Source organism: Sinohyriopsis cumingii, chromosome 12 (genome assembly GCF_028554795.1).
Source record: "Sinohyriopsis cumingii isolate HCF-2022 chromosome 12, ASM2855479v2, whole genome shotgun sequence".
Taxonomy (NCBI): domain Eukaryota; kingdom Metazoa; phylum Mollusca; class Bivalvia; order Unionida; family Unionidae; genus Sinohyriopsis; species Sinohyriopsis cumingii.
This window is the reverse complement of record NC_142972.1, coordinates 21,370,844-21,394,991: the sequence shown is the minus strand read 5'-3', so window position 1 is coordinate 21,394,991 and position 24,148 is coordinate 21,370,844. Positions and strand designations below refer to the sequence as shown.

Sequence of the window (24,148 nt, the reverse complement as noted above, 5' to 3'; positions counted from 1 at the left end):
TTTGCCCAAATTCTGGACATTAATGTAGTATCTATCCTTAATACATTTCATCCTGACTTGAAAGAACTCTGCTTCGGGAGATCACCTGTCCTTTGTGACAAGATATATTCTAGCGGCATGAATCAATCTTAGTATATTCATCAATGACTTCAACTCAGAGATCGCCTTTCAAGTGCGACCCATGTTTTTATTTTATTTTTATTTTGCAGAAGAGATGGTCTTTGAAAACACGTTTTTTTTTTTTTGCATTGTGCTTTATTGTGATAGGAAGAAATTAAACATATTAACTAAAATAATTAAGTATGTGACGATACACACACAAGTATGTTTTGTATTTAGATACGCGCAAGTATGTTTTGTGACAGTTAAGATTATTTTGTAGTAAATGTTAAAAGAAGACTGCCTTTTACAAACTGTGGCACCAAAACGTGTGACATATTAACTATATTCAATATCGATATTTTTAATGACATAGAGCCTTATAAGTCGGGTATAAAAAGAAACCTGAAATTTAAAATTAATAAACATGGTGCTGGAGATATCTGGTTTGACTTCTCCCTGTAATTTATCCATATTCGTATCGCAGTGAGTATTGTACCCATGATTAATAATGTTTAAAGTGAAAATAAAAGACATGCGGGCGACATGAAACTTAATAGGGCCTACACGATGTTAAATTAACGGGCGTTTTATGCCATGGTATTTCTGGCTTTATGATCAAGAACCAGTCGATTTATAACACTTTATAAAATGTCAATATGCATATAATATTAATGAAAGCAATTAACTAAGACTGTAGATGATAATTGAGCAAATTGTGTATTAGAGGGAATAAAGTGCTAAAAGTCGTTCTTATCTCTAATACACGGAGAGACGACAATCGATTGCATCCAATGTCAATACTTGACGGACTTCCCGACTATTTCAAACAGCATTTTAATATCACACCTGCTCAATTCACACCAATTAGTAAGGGTGCTGAGTAAATAGGCGATTATCTTGTCAGAGAAAGGCTTTTAGTTGCCTTCATTCCGTAATCTTTAAACAAGACAACAGTAAGTCAGCTGCAACAAATTCGCATCGTGTGGCCGTCTGAAGCAGACGACATTTTTCTAAAACCGAATATCGTCATGTCAGGAGGCAGAGCGGTTTCACAGAAAAGTGAGTATAACATTTAATTATTTATATTTTATACACCTAATGAAATATAAATGTACCTTATTTTAGACTTCTTTATTTCAATCTCCGTTACCTCTTTTTAAGAAATAACCCTTAATATATTTTAAACAAATTCCGTTACTTTTGTTGTTTTTTTTTATATTTGTATTTGCCTTTTTCTTCGTTGTTATTTTCGTATAGTGTCACAGTCCCTTTCTTTAAATCACTTCAGAACTTTTTTGTTACGCTTTTCCGATATTTTCTTTAGAATTTATATTTAGTCACATTGTTAGCTTCATTTTTTAAAAGTTCCTTTTGTAACGTTTGCTGAGTTACTTTCCGTGTTATTATATGTTTATTTCCTTTGTCTGGGGCAGTCTTGTTACTCATTTGTAAGAACTCATCGCACGACACCCTTGTTCACGCATTCTTTTAGACAATCATATAGCTTTAAAACGTGCTGAAAATTAATATATGTATATTTAGAATAAATTCGCCCGTGAATGTAAATTTTAAAATAATAATTGCTTTCTGGTAATTTCCATTAATTTATCAAGAACTTACGATCTGCATTTTTTTTAATAAAAAAGGTGGTTTTGCATGGGTGTCGTAGAGGTAATCCTTTTTCTTACGTGACACTGCTTCTTGGGTAGTCGAATGCCTGTAGATGAGCTGAACGACTATAAATAAATCTAATCATTTGAAAACCAAACCAAACAAAAGAACAAGCAATTTAACCACCGTAGTGGATCCGTTTTAGACACGTGTGTGTCTGTCAGACTCCCGAGTTGCATGTCACACTGACCTACAAACCTGAGATTCGTGTAAGAATAATTGGGGGATATTATGCAACAGAAGTCTGGGAGAAACGGCGTAGTGCATTCATTTTGCAGTGTTCATTTTCCAAATCTTAATTGCAGCATCCTTTGGGATGTACCAAAATTTAACGTTACTAAAATGTGTAAATCATACCCAAAGAAAAGGAACATTTTTAAAAAGGAATTTAAAAAAAAAAAACGAGTTCATCTCGTTACTGTTACACAAAGAGTTGGTCCCGTTACCGTGACACAACTTTACGTCACATACTGTTCCAAAATCTTAGATTTCGTTACAGTCTCTTAGTATAAATCTAGCGATCTAAAATGACTCAAGCTTTATTTTCATCTATGCCTATCTCGTGAAGTTAAACGTGATACGTTAAGACTTAAAACTATATTCTTCAACACGGGTTCGTGCCTGGTTAAAAACAATAAGGACAGCACGGGTATCGAGGTTGAACCTGATCATGTGTTCGTCTAAGTATAGGTTAGATCAACAAGTTGTAAACTGATGATAAACTTTGATTTTGAATGTGCAAATACTTTTTATACATCCGTCCTTCCGTGATTCCACTCTTTCCCTGTATCAATTTCATCAGAAGCTTATAAAGAATAAAGAATGACGAATTGGTCGAATACATATGTACATGTATTCTCTTTCATTTTCTGTCATTTTACCGATTTTATGAACTCTAGCTAAACAAGAAGCTTGTAAAGGAACACATTAAGACTGAAGAATAGTTCTAGTACAAGATATTAAATCTCCTTTCATTTCAGTTGGTCATTAAATTTGTCATTTGTATTAAGTGCAACTAAATGTGAAGAGCGTAGACCTAGATATGCCTTCCTTTAATGTAACAGCAAATCAAAATCTGCGTAATTCGTATGCAATCATAGATAGCACGAACAGGTGTGACCCTTTCTCTAATTGGTGCATTATGCGGCCACTAGTCTGGGTATATGCTTAAGTAGTTAAATATAAGTTGCAAATTCGGAGGATCTAATCAGAATTCTCTCTCTATTATATATATATATATATATATATATATATATATATATATATATATATATATATATATATATATATATATATATACAAGTATTTCCACATATTGACAAACTTGGCGAGTTGTAAACCTTTCCAAGTCCTGACTTTGCCATGTATAGTCTTCGTTTGTTTGTTTTATTTAGATAAAACTACATATCACCGAGCAGGCACTCATTCCTAAACAATATACTATTCAACCCTTAAACTTTTATCAACATTTTACACCGTAAAGGTAAGAAATGCTTTCTTTCTTGTGAGAGATATTTCAGTGTAAACGGGAAACAAAATTGACAAATTATTTCGGGTGGGTTTTTATGTTTTTTCTTCCTTTATTAAGGAAAATAAAGAAAAATAAGAAAGCTAAGAAAAGGAAAACTCGAAAATGCTCGTGCCATTAGAATGGAAGTAAAGACAAAAAATTCTGTAAATAAAGTATTGCTAAAGAATGGAATCACACGTGTCTATTTTTGTCATATTTCTCTACCAATTACACTAGTTCTTCCTAAATAGCGAGTGCTCCTGTTGGAATGTGAACTTCCGAAATGTACAATGACCACTAAGGGTATGAATTAAACTCCGCGTTTTGGGGGAAAATGTGCATGTGTGGTCAACATGCAGGAGGGTTGTGGTGGCGTGGTATTTCCATCTGGCCCTAGTGGGAAATTGCTACGCTCCATTAAAAACCTAGTACATGATAACTCGTTACTGCCCTTTTTCTGTATACGAAGTACTGTTTGAGCTCAAAAGCGAGGAAAACTTAGCCACGGCTGGTGTTTCATTCAGTCAGGGTGAAAATGTACATGCAATACACTGACAGTTGAATTTTACATAAATCATTCAATGCCCATGACGGTTCAGATGTCATCGAAGGATGTTCTTTCAGATTTAAAAAAACAAAAACAACAACACATGATAATCCGAATAAAAAAACTTACCTTGAAGGACATAACAGACTTATACACGTATCTGTAGCGGTGACTGGAAAGTGCTTGCACAGATAAGCAAAATTAAACAGATTCAACTCTGTAATCAAATGATCCATCAATCCCAAATAGCTGCGTTCTGAACGTATGAGCTGAACATATTTTTTTTACCGATGAAGAACCTGTTCGTTCTAAATGATAATATATCTTACAATATAAACACGAGGGACATCCAATAATTTTTGACACTGATGACCAGCTTCCTATTCCTTTATAAGTATTTTTCTTCATCATCTCATGTTTATTAAAGATATTGGAAAATCATGCTGGAGTTCTCAAGATAAATTATGTACTGCATCAAATGTTACTGATATTCACTGTACATCATTTCCACAGAACTTATGGAAGGGAACTGGCCTTGACTACTTTTGAATTAGACTTTTTCCAACGAGGAACATACTGTCTGAAAGAGGATCTAATTCCGGTTGACCCAAATTGACCATTATCTACAAGTCCCATTTTTAACTTGTAAATCTGACGTAGAAGAGAAGAGCAAGCAATCAAGATGTTGCTTTATATATATATATATATATATATATATATATATATATATATATATATATATATATATATATATATATATATATATATATATATATATAGCTCCGGTGGCCTAGTGGTTAGTGAGTCCGCCTCGGATGTGGGACGTCGTGAGTTCGATCTCCGGCCGAGTTATACGAAAGACTTCTAAAAATGCTACTTACAGCTGCCTCGCTAGGCGCTCAGCATTAAGAGATTAGTATTAGGACTGGTCGGCGTGGTGTCACGATAATGTGACTGGGTGGGACATCATGCTACATGTCTGTGGCATGATGCCCCAGTGCTAGACATCACTTTAAACTGCCACACTGCAGACATCGTAGCGATATGACTAGAAAATTGTTAAAGCTACGTTAAAAATCTAAATCACACACACACACGCTTTATAGATAATAGATATTCGTGTTTCTGAATGAAAAATCTAATTATATATTTGCATTTATCGTTGTGTAGGTTTCTATGAAATTTGTAACAATTGTGGAACTTTTGGGAATATTTATGCTCATTCAATGCACACTATTTCAGTAAGAGTATTGAGGTCACGATTTCTCTTTCAGAAACACGAATGATTTACTGAAATATGCATTTATGAATATTTTCATTACATATTAGAAACAAAAGTAAAACAAGAACCTCTTTTCTGAACAGGGCAACTGAATCTGACCGATGAAGTTGTTAACAATTTTAAAATGAGGAAAAGTTTAGAAGAAAATGTATCATTGTGAAACTCTTTACCATTTTTAATGCCACATTTACCAGAAAAATTGCTGTAAAGTATGTCAAGACTGTCACGCGACTATGAGAATAATCCTGACAGCACTGACTAAAAGGACAACAACACGGAGGTATGGAAGGATTCAAGTCACTATTCTCGGTGACCTGTCGATGTATTTTTCAGAATGAGTGGAGGTAGACAAAATAAATAAATAAATGATACGATAATTTAGCTAGCATATCTTTCATACTCAATTAATTTCTTACTTGCAATTTTCGGGTGTATGCGTTAACTTCAAAATAGCAGGCTGTGCTAGTATAACACGGGTGTGAGACCGTTTCTTCTGTATTTTAATATTTAAGAAGGTTGGCCTAAATCAAACCATTAAATAGGTTTTTTTTATATATAAAAAAATCTTTCAAAAAGATTTAAGCTGTGTTTTGGAATATATTTTTTGCTTACTTAACTGGAAGAAATGTACTAAGGCATTTAGAGTGCGTGATATAGTTTTGATATATTATTATTTTAGGCCAAAAATGACTGAATATCACTAGTATACAATATTTGTTTTAATTCCCTTTTCTACCTTCCATATTCTGCGTTTTTGTAACCATTTTAAAACTTTAAATTATGATATTTGTGAGTGAATTTTTTATAAAAAAATAATTCAATAACTTAGAAGAGGTGTATCCTTCCTGCCAATTTCCCTTTACTCGAGAAGTTCAGACTCTACAAACAAATTACATTAGTAGTATTATTGAGTTTACAAGTTTAAATTTAACATTTTCAAATCAATTCTTTTAAAAGTTTCAAAGACGTGTATTTGAAGAGTGCAGTAATACTCATTTAAGATAGCTGAAAATGACATTTTAATAATTTGGAAACTGTTCCACGCAGTTCATAATTAAACAACCGCTCCGGTGGCCTAGTGGTTAGAGCGTCCGCCTCGGATGCGGGGGGGTCGTGGGTTCGATCCCCGGCCGAGTCATACCAGAGACTTAAAAAATGGTACTAACAGCTGCCTCGTTTGGCGTTCAGCATTAAGAGGTTAGTGTTAGGACTGGTCGGCCAGGTGTCACGATAATGTGACTGGATGGGACATCATGCTACATGTCTGCGGCATGATGCCCCAGTGCTAGACATCACTATAAACTGCCACATTGCAGACATCGTAGCGATATGACTGAAAAATTGTTAAAGCTACGTTAAAAATCAAAATCACATCACATAATTGAACATTTAAGACTGTGACGTCGAATCACTTAATTGTGTAATGCACTTAACTTTCTAAAATTAGCGTCCTTGTATCGGATCAGATAAACGCATGAGTTATAATTGTCGTCAATCAATAAAGCTCTTATTGTTGTACAAACTTCAAATGCACGAACTATATGCAATATCGACTTAAAATTAGAAGCATTAAAATGGTATGGCTATTAGTTAGTGATGGATAGTATGTTCAGATTTTACAAGTCACTTCCGGATTATCGTTTTTAACCCTAAATTTCAGTTTAAACAAATGTATAACCGAATCAATACTGAATTCAGGAAATATATTTTCATGACAATTTTATCGTTGTACATTATCTTTCGACTGGATTGAATATCTTCCACTTCCGTTTTGAATGATATTGTGTGAAATGTAAATGATTTTATAAATGTTTATATTAGAGACATTATACATTGATACGGTTAATGTCAGTTTTCAAAATGTCACGATTCATGGATTTAACGCCTTATTGTCCTTGTATATAACTTTAAAAATCATTTTTTTTTAAAAATAACAACAAATTCAAAGGAGGGAAAGGTTTGTAGGCTTGTAATTAAAAATGTTAAATTTTTCAGACAAATTAAATCTGCTTCAAAATTGGTGCATTATATTTTTTTGTTGTCCTAATGTCGTGACAATTTTCCGCAGTGAGGAAATATTCTGGAGGACAATCGACTTCGTAACGTTCATAAACATTGTCTTTTTTGTGTGGACTGAGGATACCCTGTCTTGAAATTAAAAATTATGTAATCAGTGGTATCAAGAAAAAGACAACAAAACTCTTAATTTTATTTACCTTTTCATACTCTCAGACAACCAGTCTGATGGATTCTTAATAATCCCAAACAATACGCATAACGCGTTAAAAGATTTTAAGTGTGTTCTGGAGGATTGCAGGGACATCTGTTTGTAATCTGTGAAGCCACGCACTATCGAAATAAAGTTTCATGACCATTTACATGTATTTTAAGAGACTCTTCAGAGTTTTCCACAAAATCACTGACTATGAAAATTGTGGTTAACGTAAAAAATAAAACGGATAGGAGAATCTCAAACCCGTCTGACAGATGGTTTTGGACTAGAATTGTTTGAATGTGTATAGAACATGAAGGCATGTATTCTTGACACCATTGCAAATAATGATAGAGAAGCGTGGAGAGGAAGTATGGATGTCTCTTCAATTATAAAAAATGGCTCCATCGCTAAGATGATTATAGGTGGTAACTAAAGGTGGCGCTCACCAGATAATATGTACTTTTGAGAGAGTGACGTATGTAAGGTGAAGTAGTTCGCATTTAAAACATGCACAGTGGAGAGAATGTTTGCATACCTCTATGCTACATTAATGTAATGTGGATGATATTTCTTTTGGATATTGTACTTTTGGAAATTTTACATGATTTAAGCACACTGCTAACTAAAATGACTGCTCCCTTGTGTTAAAAAATCAGTCTGAATTAGTCTAAAGTACACTATACATAGCAGCTATTAAAATAGGGAAAATGAATTTTGCCAGACTAGACAATACCAGCTTCTGAAAGTGCAATGAATGAATTACCAAATATATAAAAAGTAAAAAAAGTTATCGGCTCTTTTTTATACAACTGACCTCTGAAGTTCAGGAAGTGAAAATGACCAAGTAGAGCTAGCACTTTTTTGAAAGATGCACATTTGAAGTAAGGCCAAGCTGTATACTCTATAACCCATAGTACACCCATCAATCATACACCAAAATAAAGGGAATTAAAGGTTCTTTGCATTATACCTAAGATATACAAGGTCTTTTTTAAATAGCCAGTATAACCAGTGAGAAAGCCGGGGACATTCTTTTTCTTTAAATTCCTAACCTGTGCAAAATGCGAAACTGTATAGCGCCACCAAAGACAACTCCCAATTACTTCATGGACCTTTGATTGCTGCACCTAATAGAAAGCAACCTAGTACAATATCGTTGAGAAGGGGAAGAAACTTGTTTTCTGTAAATAGTACATCGCTCCATTTGAGACCACTGTTCTTAAATATTTGTTTATCAATAGGGTCTCAAACAATTAAAATATAATAAATTACGCAATGAATAACCAAGTTTTAATTTATCTTTTTTGACGAAATTAAGCCCATAAATGTATTCGATGAAACTTGTTGGTTATTCTTACTTCATATAAAAATGAATAAACTATATTTCCACAATTTTCTTGGTTATAACTGTTATTTTAATATTATAGTCAGGTGAAGAGTCTAAAACTATTGTTTATTTCAAACTACGGTAACGCACGTTATTTATTTATTTTATTTTTTTATTTTTTTTAATCTTGTTTTTATTGCCAAACTTGTAAAATGTCAAACACATCTACGTAAACTGATATGGTGATGCAATAGATATAAAATCACATGATTTACACGAGTTCTTCATGGTCATTTTAGGAAAACCAATCCAAACTGAGTAATGAATTTGTCGGAATTGTGATTGATAAATTGATCCTTGTTCTGCAGAAGATAAAATGCAAAGTTTACTTATTTGCTTACGAAATGTCACCTGAGATTAGTGTGTTTATTCATTTCCTTCATCTTTTCAACAGACATTAGCAAGAGAGCTTTTTCTTTCCCTCAAAACTGAATGTTGAGGATAAGTTCGTTGACTCTCTAATTACCTTAAGAAAACGTCATTGCATGATTTCATAAACACACGGTCAAAAGAAAACGGTAGTTATATAGTATTTGTTATTATTGCAATATAGCTATTATTTATTTTTACATTATTTTGAATTGAATATTTAAGAAGCATGCTATTATATGAAAATTGTATGTGTATATTCAGTCTTGTGCATACACTCTTTTATTCGCCTTCAAAAATAATCTTGGTATCGTTAACCGATATAAAGATATCCGATCTTCCAGACCAATTATTATATTCTTTTTGCATAATTAATTCCCGAACGTCAATGGATTAGGTTAAAACCTATTTCACTCACAGCTGTAATTTCCCCACGAAAATGCGCTATGTTATACAAGTATTTACATAATCCTTCTCTTAGATAAACCAGAAAAAAACTAACAAAAAAAGAACCGTATAACTTCTACTTCGGTTACTACTATCTGAATAAAAAGCTTAAAATCATTGGACTTGTTAATGTGACCAGCATGCGCAATATCAGAGAAAATGTCCAAAGGTAATCAAACGAGTAATTGAAGATTATTGTACAAGAGATTCCGAACTTGTTATCGGTGTTTGTTCAGCTTTCAGCTGACAGTCTCTGTACAAAGCTTAACAAATGATCAAAGATCTCTATAATGTCAGATGTTTTATTGATGATGTGTTTCATCTTTTCGTTCGTAAAGAGGTAAAATACCTGACAAAGAAAAATTTACAATGTAAACTTGTATAGTTGTCGTATGTGTACAATCGACAACAGAAATGTAATAATTAGATTATAGATTCGGAGCAACGCTTGACAAGTAATTTTGGAGCAAAATAGAAATTAAAAGCTTATAGAGTTTAGAGGATTTGATCAACAATTCACCACCACTACAATAACACTGGACAACAAATTTTTACAAAAGTCATGTTACTGAAATAAAATTAGTCAATTCTTATCAATTTTTATGTGCTGAACACGAATATGACAGTCAAATTGCAAAATTGGCTCTAGTTTTTTTGTAATCTGCAAGAAATTAATGTTTACATAACGAAATGCATTCCAATAGTAAAAGGTCAACTGTAATAGCCTACCTATAAAAAATCAAGTCATTGACTACATCTTAGATTTCTTCGCCTGTCTCTTGTACAGCTGTTCGGGAGCATCTCTGAGGAGTGTCCAGCAGTAGTCAGCCAGCATTGTAGTGGACCATTTTCCCTGGTATCTTTGTTCCATTGTTGCGATATCTTGATGAAAACGTTCGCCGTGTTCATCACTAACAATACCACAGTTGCTAGGAAAGAAATCCAAATGGGAATGAAGGAAGTGAATCTTTAGAGACATATTGCAGCCAAGTTTCTTATACTTCATCAACATGTCTTCTACTAGTTCCTTATAGTTTTCTGCCCTAACATTTCCGAGGAAGTTTGTAGAAACTAGGCGAAAAGCATTCCATGCTTGTTTCGCGTCACCTTCCAGCAAGTTGTTGAACCGGTCATCTTTGAAAAGCTCTCGAATCTGAGGACCCACAAAAACTCCCTCTTTAATCTTTGCTTCGCTGAGTCGAGGGAATTTTTCATGCAGGTATCGGAATGCTGGCAAAGTCCGGTCAATGGCTTTCACGAAGTTCTTCATCAAACCTAGTTTGATGTGAAGGGGTGGTAGCAAGATTTTCTGAGCCTCAACCAGAGCTGGGTGTTGGATATTCTTCTCTCCAATGGCTACATTCTGCCTGTGAGTCCATTCCTTCCTCATGTAGTGCATTTCCCTTGCTCGGCTATCCCACTCGCATAAGAAACACATGTATTTTGTATATCCTTGCTGCAGTCCCATTAAAAGGGCAACTACCTTCAAATCACCACAGAGGTGCCAGCTGTACTTGTTATACTCAATGGAATTCAGTAGCTGCCTTAAGTTATCGTATGTCTCTTTCATGTGGACAGCATACGCTACTGGAATAGATGGAAGAATGTTTCCATTGTGCAAAAGCACAGCCTTGAGACTCAGTTTCGAAGAGTCCACAAATAGTCTCCATTCTTGTGGGTCATGAGTGATTTTTAAAGCATTCATGAGGCCCTCAATATCGGAACAGAATATCAGATTACTTTCCTTTCTGAAGAAAGGCTCCAATTGCTGGTGGCGCTTTCGATATGCAGTAATTGTGACATCTTCTTCTAGAAGATTCCATTGTTGGAGTCTTGATCCTAGCAATTCTGCCTTGTTCTTTGATAAGTCCAAATCACGAATCAGGTCATTTAGTTCTTCCTGTGTTATTCTGTGTGGGGTTGATGATGCACCACAGTGAAAATCTGGATCACTGCATGCTGATGGACCAGGAGAAGAACAGGTCGACTCACCTTTGTCTTCGTCAGATGAATCAAGAGAATATTCTGCTGGAGGTTCTGGAATAGGAAGTCCCTCACCATGTGGAACTGGTCTCAATGCAAACGGAATGTTTGGGTAGACTATTCTCGACTTCTTTCGCTTCGTTATTCCGCCGGAAAGAGGAGGAACCAAGCAGAAGTAACAGTCATTTAGGTGCTTGCTTGGCTCTCTCCACACCATTGGGACTGCAAACGGCATTGATGACCTTTTGCAATTCAACCACTGTGAAAGCTGTGTTGTACATGTAGCACAGCATATATGCGGAGCCCAAGGCTTGTCTTGGTCACCAACCTTGCATCCGAAGTAAAGATGATATGCCTTCTTCACTTGAGAATTGATACTTTTCTTCTGGTTGGCAAATGTCACTTCCCCACAAATATAGCAAAAATTGTCCGCGGTATTAACACACTTTCGAGGCATTACTGTTCTTTATTGTACGTAAATGGATAAAATAATAAGTTTTATGTAACAGTAGCTTGAACTGTCTCGCACAACGTCTAAAATATTTTAAATGCTGAACCTATCTGATTGGGCTTTATATAGTACACTGCTTACGTCAGCTTCAGCAGCCGCCTGGCATTAGTATAATAGGCCTACACATGTATAGTACACTGCTGACGTCAACTTACTTCAGCAGCCGCATGGCATTAGTATTGCATTGCATCAGAAAATGATGCAATCAACTGTGGATGATGTGAGCATGATGGTATTATGCAATGTTACATCATTATTCCGGATGTTGCTGCAGTCCTACTGGAGAAATTTACACAGTGAAACATAGAAAATGAGGTATATGAATATCTTCAAAACTAGAGCCAATACAAATTTTTCACGGTTATATTCGTGTTCGGCACACCAAAATACTACAGATTAGGGCCTTTTCAAGTCAGTAATGATTTCACTGTTGACCAGTGTAATAATAATAATAATAATAATCGTGTTCATTTGTAATGCAGGCTACATATATAAAATCACGCGGTACAAAAAGTTGTTTTAGAAGAATATCATATCTATTGGAAGTGTTGTACATGCAAAAAGTCATCATTCTATATTTTGTATTTTATAATAGTAATAATAATAATAATAATAATAACAGAAACAAAATCTATAGGAAAAACAACAGTATATTCCCACCTTTGTCTGTCTTTCTTTCTCTTTCTTTTTGTTTCAGATTCACGACTTTTGGACATACCTTGTCGAGTATGCGGTGACAGAAGTTCTGGGCGTCACTATGGCATATTTAGTTGCGATGGTAAGCGAGCTGGTAATGTAATTTGTATCCTTAACTTCAGGTGTCCAAGATATTATAATACTTGTCGTATATAAGGCCGTTACCAGTCTGTTAACTTTAGCTCCTCTTCAGCTACCTTGTCGAATTTGTACTAACCTCTGTATGCATATCCGGTGACTTACAAGCTCTTCAGTTCTTCAATGCAAATTGAAGTACCTTGTGTATGCATATCGGTTAGACTAATTTTTCAGCCAACGTGTGCAATCTGTAATACCTTTTAAAGCGTGCCCGTTAGCTTATGTCCTTTTGATCCACTCGCAAGGCAACGCTATTTTTCGCCATGCATTTCTGTCGGGTATAGGCATATGCGAATTTAATATACAGTATATATTGAGTGTTTGAATTCAGCTGGTCATTTTTCATCCATAATATACCCCATATGATCGAAAGGAACCATGCTGGTCATTTTTCATCCATCATAGACCCCATCCGATCGAAAGGAATCATGCTGACCATTTTTCATCCATAATAGACCCCATCTGATCGAAAGGAATCATGCTGACCATTTTTTCATCCATAATAGACCCCATCCGATCGAAAGGAATCATGCTGACCATTTTTCATTCATAATAGACCCCATCCGATCGAAAAGAATCATGCTGGCCATTTTTCATCCATAATATAACCCATCCGATCGAAAGGAATCATGCTGGCCATTTTTCATCAATAACAGACCCCATCCGAACGAAAGAAATCATGCTGGTCATTTTTCATCCATAATAGACCCCATCCGATCGAAAGGAATCATGCTGACCATTTTTCGTCCACAATAGACCCCATCCGAACGAAAGAAATCATGCTGGCCATTTTTCATCCATAATAGACCCCATCCGATCGAAAGGAATCATGCTGGCCATTTTTCATCCATCCGAACGAAAGAAATCAAGCTGGTAATTTTTCATCTGCAATAGACCCCATCCAATCGAAAGGAATCATGCTGACCATTTTTCATCCATAATAGACCCCATCCGATCGAAAGGAATCATGCTGGCCATTTTTCATCCATAATAGACCCCATCCGATCGAAAGGAATCATGCTGACCATTTTTCATCCATAACAGACCCCATCCCATCGAAAGGAATCATGCTGACCATTTTTCATCCATAATAGACCCCATCCGATCGAAAGGAACCATGCTGGCCATTTTTCATCCATAATAGACCCCATCCGATCGAAAGGAATCATGATGGCCATTTTTCATCCATAACTGACCCCATCCCATCGAAAGGAATCATGCTGGTCATTTTTCATCCATAATAGACCCCATCCGATCGAAAGCAATCATGCTGGCCATTTTTCCTCCATAATAGACCCCATCCGATCCAAAGGAATCATGCTGGTCAATTTTCATCTATAATAGACCCCATCCGATCGAAAGGAATCATGATCTGAGATAAATGGAGTTGCAAAAGCTAACTCAATTTTCTGTCTTCAATGACGCTGAAAGCGGCAACAAATTTTAGGGATTTGCATGCCAAGGTTTTTGTCATAACCCAAATTTTGAAATGCTATCTAGTATAGTTACAATAGTCAGAACCTTTTGTCTCACAAAGAGATCCTGACATATCTAAATGGGAGAAAATTATATCGTTACAGTGCCGACATCACTTTGGGAAGTACTTTATTTTCTCATTTAGGAAATATATTTTCCATTATTTATTTGATTCAAACTGATATTTCTATGTTTAGACCTATTTCATTTTTCTTCGTCTTCTTCTCCTAATTCTGTCTTCCTCCGTTTTTTTTCTATCTCCTTTCAGGATGAACAGATCTTAAATTAGGTCAAGGCTGTATATTTAGGTAAACAATGAGGTGCCATAAAAATGCATGAATACGAACTCCAATTAATAAAAGGTATTGAATCATTTGTACACAGACACATTTTATTTAAAATCGTAGTTGCATTACATAATAAGAAACATTAGCTCGTTGGAGCTCTTGTACCGACTGTAAATAGAAATATAACAATTTATTCAACAATCACTAATTAGCACTTATGATCATAATGCGATTACTATTATTATTATTATTATTATTATTATTAAGTGTTATTATTTTTGGGCGTAATGGCTGGCCAATACTCACGTAAGCTATTCCGCTCTTCCCATTTTCTAATTTCTAATTCAAATTTAATTGCAGAGAAGTCAATTTGCATGAATATAATATAATCTACGCTTGTATGCAGTGTTAAAATATTCAGGTTAAAATAATGGCTGACCAATACATCCCCAAGATGCCATTCACATGCATATTGATTTTAAATATACAAAGCTAAGGTAGTTACTTCTGTTTACATATGGCACGCGTGTACAGTAAGCTCCCAGACGCGGTCTTTAATAGGAATTTAAACTGTTATAATCTGAGGGTGCTAAAAATTATTGGGAAAAGAATTCCATAATTTAGCTGCTGCATACCTAAAGGTTGTAGCCCTTACCTTACCTGGATGTTCTCACTTTTGGGACTTCCACAGTGTTTACATACCTAAAAGAGTAACAAGAATGTTGTATTAAACTACCAAATCATATAAGTATGCTGGACGTTTCTTGTTTAAAATTTTAAATACTTCAAGGGTCATGGCCTTCATCCTTCGGATATGGAGAATTGATACATTGCACAAATCCGTGAGTTCAGAGTAAGGTTTCTTGTCTTACGACTCTTTGGTTTTAAACTAAGTAATAGAAAAGAGCGAAAACCAATTAGTTTTGTAAAATTTAAGAAAATAATTTATTTCCGTAGAAGACAAAGTGAAAATTTCAAACTAGCTTACAGTATTGTGAATTAAGTCCCAAATAGTCATAAAAGTTCTATCACAAGTCCAAAGTATAGAGTTCCAGACGAATTCCAGTAGTGATTCGAATTTTAAATTTGCTGATGTACCAATAGCATGGAATATGGCGACGTATTAGCAGTCTTGATTTATCACAACGAGATAAATCAAAATGTCATTGAATGAAACCATAGTAATTCCAACATAGTGATTTAGTCCAAGAAGTATTAATTAACACTTTGTATTTCCAGTTAGTAATTTAATAAATAAATTCTCCCAAATAAAAGCTGAACACAACAGGAAGACTGAGTCCACTTAGGATGTTACGGTTGGAATGAGTGATGCTGATGTAAACAGCATTTATATATATTTAGGGGACACAAATACAGTGGAAAATAATTTTCCACGCGAATCGTGAAATTTGTCAATGGCTTCACTTACATGACCCGTTTCTATTTCATATTCAGTCTATCGTGTTCTGAAACTAACGTTAAACCCACAACAACAACAACAACAACAATATAACTTTCAGCACACTTATAATCATGTCTGAAAGCGATGGAAAAAATCAGGGATAGATCAATGCTGATTACAAACCGAAATTAAGTGACAATCGTAATTTGGGTGCAATGAATATTACTGAATTAGAATTCATGCTAGCTAAGGCAACTCCCCCACTCCTTATATGTAAACTCACGATCATTATTTAAACCTTTTCCTTACGATCTGAAGTTTGTCGAATATGAATGCTCTCTGTTATTTATGAGCACCCCAACCCCAATAATATTCACTGCATCATTCCGCGGAATAATTATAACTACGAAAATTATATATATATATATATATATATATATATATATATATATATATATATATATATATATATATATATATAACGTCGCCCTCTTATAAAGATGGGTGGTTAATTGGGTTTGGCTGCGTTATCCAGAGGATGACTTCCCTCGATATTATAACCCGGCGGGAGTGAAAGAAGAATGGAATTTCAACAGATAACTGAGCTAGAATGTTGGTAAGAAATTAACAATACGAGTCCTCTTTGACAAGAAAATAACAAATTTAATCAGAACAAATTAAAACGGTAATTCAAATTCAAGTTAGATTACATAAGTAGAATTTAACAGGTGTGTCCAATTTGGATTTATTACATCATCATAACGAGAGGTGAAAGAGCGCAATATCCACGATTGATTGCATCACCTTCATTCACTTTGACCGTATATCAACGTATCCTATTTCATCCTTCTAAACTCATGGTTCTGCCCCTTCATGGACTTCCTGGTCCTTTTACTCTGACCTAGTCCTTCTTTCTTTCCTTTCCCGTACTCCGGTCTTCGGACTGTCTCGTCCTTCTCTCCGAAAGCTCGTCGCTGTTTTTCTTTCAGGACTTCGCGCCCTATCACTAAACATGCCTTTCCTTTTACACAACGACACATTGTTCCATTTTCTTGTTTCACGAGGAAAGCACTAATCTTTAGGCTTCCATGGAGTCGAGACAAAGTTTCCCCTCCTAGGAAATTTCCAGACTAAAGAATTTACACTAGAGTCGTCACTTTAAAGTCAGATTGCTCTAAAGTGTACGCCCTAATTTATTCTACCCAATCGTAGGCAAGGGTCCCTAATCTTTCCCAAAGAAATAATTTCTTTCATCAGATTTAGACAGCTCAGAATCTGTGGACGACAGTGCGTGACAATTTTTTCCTTTGAAAATATGATAAGTGGATATAGGTTCCTACCAAGCGGTTAGGGTCGCTAGCTCAAATGTTTACTTCTTAATACTGTTTAAGATACCCCGGTCAATTTCACTGGTACGGAAATATTGTTCCTTGAAGTTTACACTGACATGGGGGAGATGGTCGACAAAAGTTCATAGTGACCTTTCACAAAGACTTTCCTGGCTTAACTGCGATAGCTTTAATTGCTAAATGCATTCAACTTTAAATTATCTGTACTTCAAAATTCGACACTTCACAATATATATATATATATATATATATATATATATATATATATATATATATATATATATATATATATATATATATATATATATATATATATATATATATATATAACATTTTCTTAAAAGCCCCTGCCCTAAATGGATTGTAAATGTTTCGGAACTTTGTATCGATGTTGTAATGCATACTTTAATTGCACTGACATATAATGAGGGGGATCTACTTCTTTCTCACCATAGCAAATACTTCTCTGAGTTTGCTATCGAATTTTTTTTTTCTATCTAGTTTTGGTACTTATCAGGTATTCTGAGTATTGCCCACAGCATAATACTACACAAAACAATTTTTTAAAATTTCTCTTACATTTCCTTTGATTATAGGGTGCTCCGGTTTTTTTAAGCGGACAATACACCGGAATCGCGCCTACACGTGCAAAGCCCAAGGAGAACTGCACGGGAAATGTCCCGTGGATAAAACGCATCGCAACCAGTGTAGGGCTTGCAGACTGAGAAGATGCGCGGAAGTCAACATGAATAAAAATGGTAATGAATCTGTCTTGTATGTATGTATGTATGTTGGTATGTATGTATGTATGTACGCGCGTGCGTGCGTGCGTGCGTGCATGTATGTACGTATGTAGGTAGGTAGGTAGGTAGGTTTTATCTGTTAAATACCTCATTTTAATGGTATATTATTTGATATTCCGATAGACCGGTTACCACTCACAGCACCATCAGCAGTTCGCAAATTAACAGGGTTTACCAGTTAACAGGGTTTGAAATTGTTCAGTGTGCATGATCCTGGTTGGCTCGTGATCTAATCTCATTCATAATTTTAATGTACGGTTTAAAACAATCTTGTATTTTTTACCGGGAAATGAATACAGTAAAGCTTTTCATGACACAACATTCTCCAAATTGAAAAAACAGAGCTATTTCAAGATTGAATTTGCCGTAAAGATTCATGATCAGTATATATGAATACAGAGTTAATCACAACTTCCATTGAAAGATTGTTCACTTACGATTAGCTTATACGTGGATTTGATAGCAGTTAAAATAATGGATAGCTTTATCTTCAGCCGTTCAGCATGAAAGAGGTCCGCGAAGAAAATCATCGCTCAAGATTCAAAACAAAGGCTCAAGTTTTACGAAGGACTGGAAGGATGTAGGATCTACTGTGACAAAGGCCGTGGGACAACAATTGATGCAGGAAGAATCCGGTACTGGAATTCAACGTACCCTGCCGGGTCTCATTGCAGACCCAAAAGCATATCTAAAGTCATTCCCTTCCACAGCGACGCCCGTCCGTTGCGAAGGTTGCCTCGATCTGACTATTTCGAGAGCATGCTACGACAGCGTAATGAACTTCGATTTGGCCAGAACACGTCTGCTAGCAACCATTCAGTGGATTCAAGAGATACCTAGTTTTAATATTCTTTGCGAGCATGACCAGGTAAATGTAGAAATATGAAAACTCTTTTAAAAAAAGACACTTAATAGACTCACAGTTTCCAGAATGGCGAGAATAAATTTGTTTGCAAATATGATGGAGTCAAGGAAAAATGATGCAAATTTTTTATATATAGTTAAATGACTAAAACTTTCAGCCAAGAAATACATTATTTATACAAATTATTGTCCGAATTTGAGCAACAAATCATCCTTTACTTTAGGTGAAAAATATAGATAAATGAAAGAAGCTGAGTACCTTGTTTTCCGAAATATACAAGTCAGCGGAAATCAGTACTATTTCTTCTTATATAATACCACAGTTTCTTCACATAAGTTTGTATTGTCTATTGATATGTACACTAATTTAATGATCTATTATATGACAGTTAGGTTTATATACATTTATATATACTACTTATGCACGGACATTATGGGGGGGGGGAAGTATTTTCGAAAGAGCCAATGACTTTGACACATATCGACAGGCCGTGGTAGGAAAACAGGGCTAAATCACATGGACACTCGCTTATCAGTGACAATGGGAATATCAGGTAACATACGGGTGCAATTACACTCAGTCAAATTAAAAAGCTAGAACTTTTCTCCTCTTCATGCGATGTATTTAATATGTGCAAGATAATGAATCATAAAACAGTTGCATACTAGGCTATTTTGTATGTTCTAGAGAGTGATTCTTTCGTCGTCAAGAAGTCGCGTCTTTCTGCTAGACATCCTTCTGTTGGAACAATCTTACCCTGTCGCGACACTGACCTCACCTCAGCAGCCGTTCTACACGGGACTTTCGTGCTGTGGTCCCAGACAACTCAATTTCCTTGATGACAAACTGAACGCCATGATGCCAAACCACCCACTGCAGAGGTTTGCCTCGCCGGATATTGCAGAAATTCTGTATCTTAAACTCCTTATACTTTTCAATCCTGGTTAGTAATACTTTTTTGGGAGTGGAGGCTTGGGGTGGGAGTGGGTGCGTGGTAGTAAAACGCAGAATAAAACATGACATGAAGTTTGCAACTGAATACGTTCCCTCAGCTAAAATAACCAGTGTATTTTGTTTTTGTGATGCACCTAACACTTTAAAACGATGGTCTCAAGAACAAAGTCCACCCAAAAGTTTGGTTTGTTCATTTTTCTGGAAGCCATTTTGTTACGTCCTAAAAAATAATACAACTTATACGTAGTGACGAGCAAGCTCGCCCATGTGTGTGTGTGTGTGTGTGTGTGTGTGTGATAATGAGACTAGCTTTCCCTCAGCAGGGTCGAATCAGTGACAATTCACTGTACACGTGTGTGTGTGTGTGTGTGTGTGTGTGTGTGTGTGTAGTTTTGTTTTTGCGGGGAGATAAAACCCTGGACCTCGCCTCCATCCAGCCATGCTCATTTACAACTATGCATTGAGTTCCAGTAACTTCTTGATCGTTGATTGGGTCATATACACTTTTATAGGTTGACAAGGGAGTTGGTCATATAGCCACCTTTGAACAGTTATAATTAAAACTATATGGCTTGGAACAAAGACTGGAGGACAGCTCTGGCCTAAGTTCTTCGAGCGTCCTCCTCGGATGCGGGAGGTCGTTGGTTCGAACCACGGTCGAGTCATGCCAAAGACTTATAAAAATGGAACTTGCAGCTGCCTCGCTTGGCGCTCAGCATTAAGAGGTTAGTGTTAGGACTGGTCGGCCTGGTGTCAGCATAATGTGATTGGGTGGGACAAGATGCTACGTGTCTACGTGATGATGCCCCAGTGCTAGACATCACTATAAACTGCCACACTGCAGACATCGTAGCAATATGACTGAAAAATTGTTAAAGGTACCTTAAAAATCGAAATCACAGACAGTCAGACAGAAACACACACACGCACACACACACAAAGACTTGGACGGTCTTTGGACGATCCGTCTTGGCGAACTTCGTAAATTCCAGTGGTTTTTTAGACTGACAAATACTTTTAATGCATTATGGGATTGCATATTACATGCATAGCTTACTTACCTCCGAAATTGACGTGCTTGACAACATGCAGAACTACGTACCTCCAAAACTGAAGATTTTAGAATGGAAGTGCTTCAATGAGCATTGTTTATTTTAACAATACATGTTAACACATTTTCACGCAGGATTTTACTTAGTTTAAATTAAAATCAAGACATTTATTAGATTCAACTTTGCAAATGATACATTCAAGGAAGTAAAAGCCCTAGTGTTTGGAATTATTTCGTTACTTATACATACGTGTTCACCAAGCTGTTCAGCGTAGAAAAATTGTCGAACATTGTATAGTAAAGAACCAGATGGCACAGGTCCATACTTAGCAGCTATGGCACAGAGTGCTCTTTTGGGATATTGGCCCAAACGCCAAGTATATAATCTCGAGTGTTCTTCAATGTGCGAGTTCGGAATTTCCCAAACAACTAGAGTTGAGAGAGAGAGAGAGAGAGAGAGAGATGATGATGATGATGATGCAATTCACTTTAGACCTTATTGTTATAGCAACAATGAGTAAGCAAGATTTTAAAACAAGTGCTGGTGAACTTTCCTAGCCATTGTGAATAAAATTAAGTCATAACATTCGTGAATCTTATTTACTTATATTTAAATCTAACTTTGATGAAAGGAAATGTCATTAGATCTTTGATTCTTCTATAATTATTATAGTATCACCTTAAAAAAACCAATACAAATATTTTTAAAAACCAAGGTTTAGAAAGTCGCATACTATATACGTATTTCACAACTTATCACATCTTCAGATCAATATTCCAAATCCCATTATTCTTTCAGATCTGCCGACCTTACTGGACAGGTCATTGGTGGAGTTGTTTCAGAGACAGGTGCACGTGAATCTGTTCAGTCATGTTTGTGAAATGTATCCAAATGACCCTGGCCGGTACATGCGGCTCTTGACGTTGGTAAACTCGCTTTGTCAGAGCCCTTTATCTCCAAATATTGACTTCATTCACGGAGCGTGTGGTTGCGGTGATGTCAGTTGTCATGTAAAACGATAATCTTACAACTATCCCACACGGACCGATTATCTATTACACAGCTGCATTAACTAGGACATTGAATAACTAACTTACTGTTCACCTCAGCGGGATATTTCGAATGCAAATAAATGCTTGGATTAAAGGAAGTATAGTGTATATATAATACGCGGGAATAAGGAAAAATCGATCACTTGAGATAATCTATTTTTCATTTTTGAATGGTGAATAGAATTTAATAATGTAATAAAAACACAGCGGTTCATTGTTATGATCTGGCAATGTAGTATTTTCATCTATGACAATCAAGTGGAGCAATCGCAATAATCTTCAATGATTCAGCCCACTGGGTATTTTCCTCAATAAATTATGTAGATTTGCCAGATGTCATCAAAGGATTATATTTCAGCGATGTTTAATTATGTTGACACCGAGTTCATTTAGATAAAATTATTTAAAATAGGATTTTCAGCTAGATGGAGCCTATTCATTTCGAGTTTATTTTGCACACGAGCTAATCTTTAGCACATGTTTAATTTTTAAAATAGTTTTTCTGTATTTTATTGTGAATTTTAATTAAATGTTTTTATAGCTCTGTTTCTGTACATATGTTCAATCTGTTCGCACCAGATCTGACTAGGGAGGACATTTGCGATACACGGTTCACACGGATGGGAAAACACGAAGTGATGTATTGTTAATTCCTCTCTCATTTGCTGTTGGTTTATAACTGGCATTTTAAGACTGTAAATAGTTTACAGACATATAGAACAATTCTAGACAGATAATGAGTACGTCATTAAAATGCTGCGATTATTACCTGATAAACATTCATATCCTCAAAGAGCTACATCATGGTCACTTTATGACACAAGTATTTCGTATTTGGAGAAAAAGAATGCTTCTATTACAGTTATTTAGTACGTTATTTAGTACGCATAACATATAAACTCTGTATTTTTGTTGGTGTAACCTTCCAGCATTATAAGTAGGAAAGAAAGGTAATTTATTATTTTTTTCAAGATGTGACAGTACTGAAACCAAAATTCACTTCTTTTTGGGAAAGGTGGGAAATTAACCATTTGAAATTTCTCAACTAGCACTAGTTTTGGAAGTATTTTGAAATTGATTCAAAATTTCCAGAACACTACAAACTGAAGTGCGCGTGAATACAGTGTTGCCTGTTTGACTTTTTTCCAGATAAATAAATGTTACATATTTCCATGTTGCTGTGACTTCTCGCCAGACTGGTTGGCAAGAGGCGTCATGTATGCCACTAATGAAAGACAATGTATTTGTTTCGATCTGCAACAAGTAATAATTTCACCAAATAAATATTTTACTATAGGTTGTGATCTGAACCAGTTGCAAAGCTGCAGAATTGTTTTAGATTATAATATTGTTGCAGGTACAAAATATTTGCTTTTGTGAAATAAATAATGTCATATTGACTATAGTCTGCATGCTACAGTTATTCTAGATTCTGATTTAGGTGCAGACAATAAAGCTTTGTATTACGTGTTACTCTTTTTACTACATACAAAATACAAACGATGTTGGGCAAATGATGTCAAATGTTACTAAAATAACTGGTTTGATTCTGGTTTTGAAAATCGGCATAGTTAAGTGATTTCAGGGAAAGTGTACATGTGCCAACTGTTGCGATGTCGTCCCCTTGAGTACATGCTTTGTAATCTATTAGCATAGAAGTAATTTGTACAGAGTTGGTAAGAAAGTGTGATACAACGTGTAGCGTACGATTAGCATGTAAGAAGTCATCTATTCGACTCTGCGATGAGGCAATTTGTATGAGGATTTCTTTGTAGATAGCTTAAGAGTCATGGGACATTGTGTAGAACAGCCGATTCCCAAATTATAAAAGTTCACAAAGACACTGAAACACTTTACAAATATGCAGTCTAACTATTTGGAGAAAGACATTTACCCGTATGGATAGCTTTGAAACAGCTATACCACCTAAAGAAAAGTTTTATACACCACTTAACGATTCCAATGTGTCAATGACAATTACTATTCATGTATTTGGCATTCATGATACAGCCTTACTGTGGTTCAAGTCCTACTTGGTCAACAGGACACA

At 35.5% G+C, this 24,148-nt stretch overlaps 1 protein-coding gene across 1 annotated transcript; it reads left to right on the top strand.

Annotated features, from left to right (window-relative positions):
- Nucleotides 1–931: 931 nt before the first annotated feature.
- LOC149786080 (nuclear receptor subfamily 2 group E member 1-like) lies at nucleotides 932–22,644 on the top strand. The gene is made up of 6 exons (XM_089978145.1): nucleotides 932–1,161; nucleotides 12,722–12,802; nucleotides 17,969–18,130; nucleotides 18,670–19,043; nucleotides 19,728–19,983; nucleotides 21,845–22,644. The coding sequence occupies exons 1-6, from the start codon at nucleotides 1,131–1,133 to the stop codon at nucleotides 22,066–22,068; spliced, it is 1,128 nt and encodes a 375-aa protein (XP_089834271.1). The 5' UTR covers nucleotides 932–1,130; the 3' UTR covers nucleotides 22,069–22,644.
- The last annotated feature ends 1,504 nt before the right edge of the window (nucleotides 22,645–24,148 follow it).

Coding starts and splice junctions, on each gene's coding strand:
- LOC149786080 (XM_089978145.1), top strand. CDS start 1,131: ATGTCAGGAGGCAGAGCGGTTTCACAGAAAA. Junction 18,131..18,669: donor AGTCAACATGAATAAAAATG/GTAATGAATCTG, acceptor CTTTATCTTCAG/CCGTTCAGCATGAAAGAGGT. Junction 19,984..21,844: donor CCTTATACTTTTCAATCCTG/GTTAGTAATACT, acceptor TTATTCTTTCAG/ATCTGCCGACCTTACTGGAC.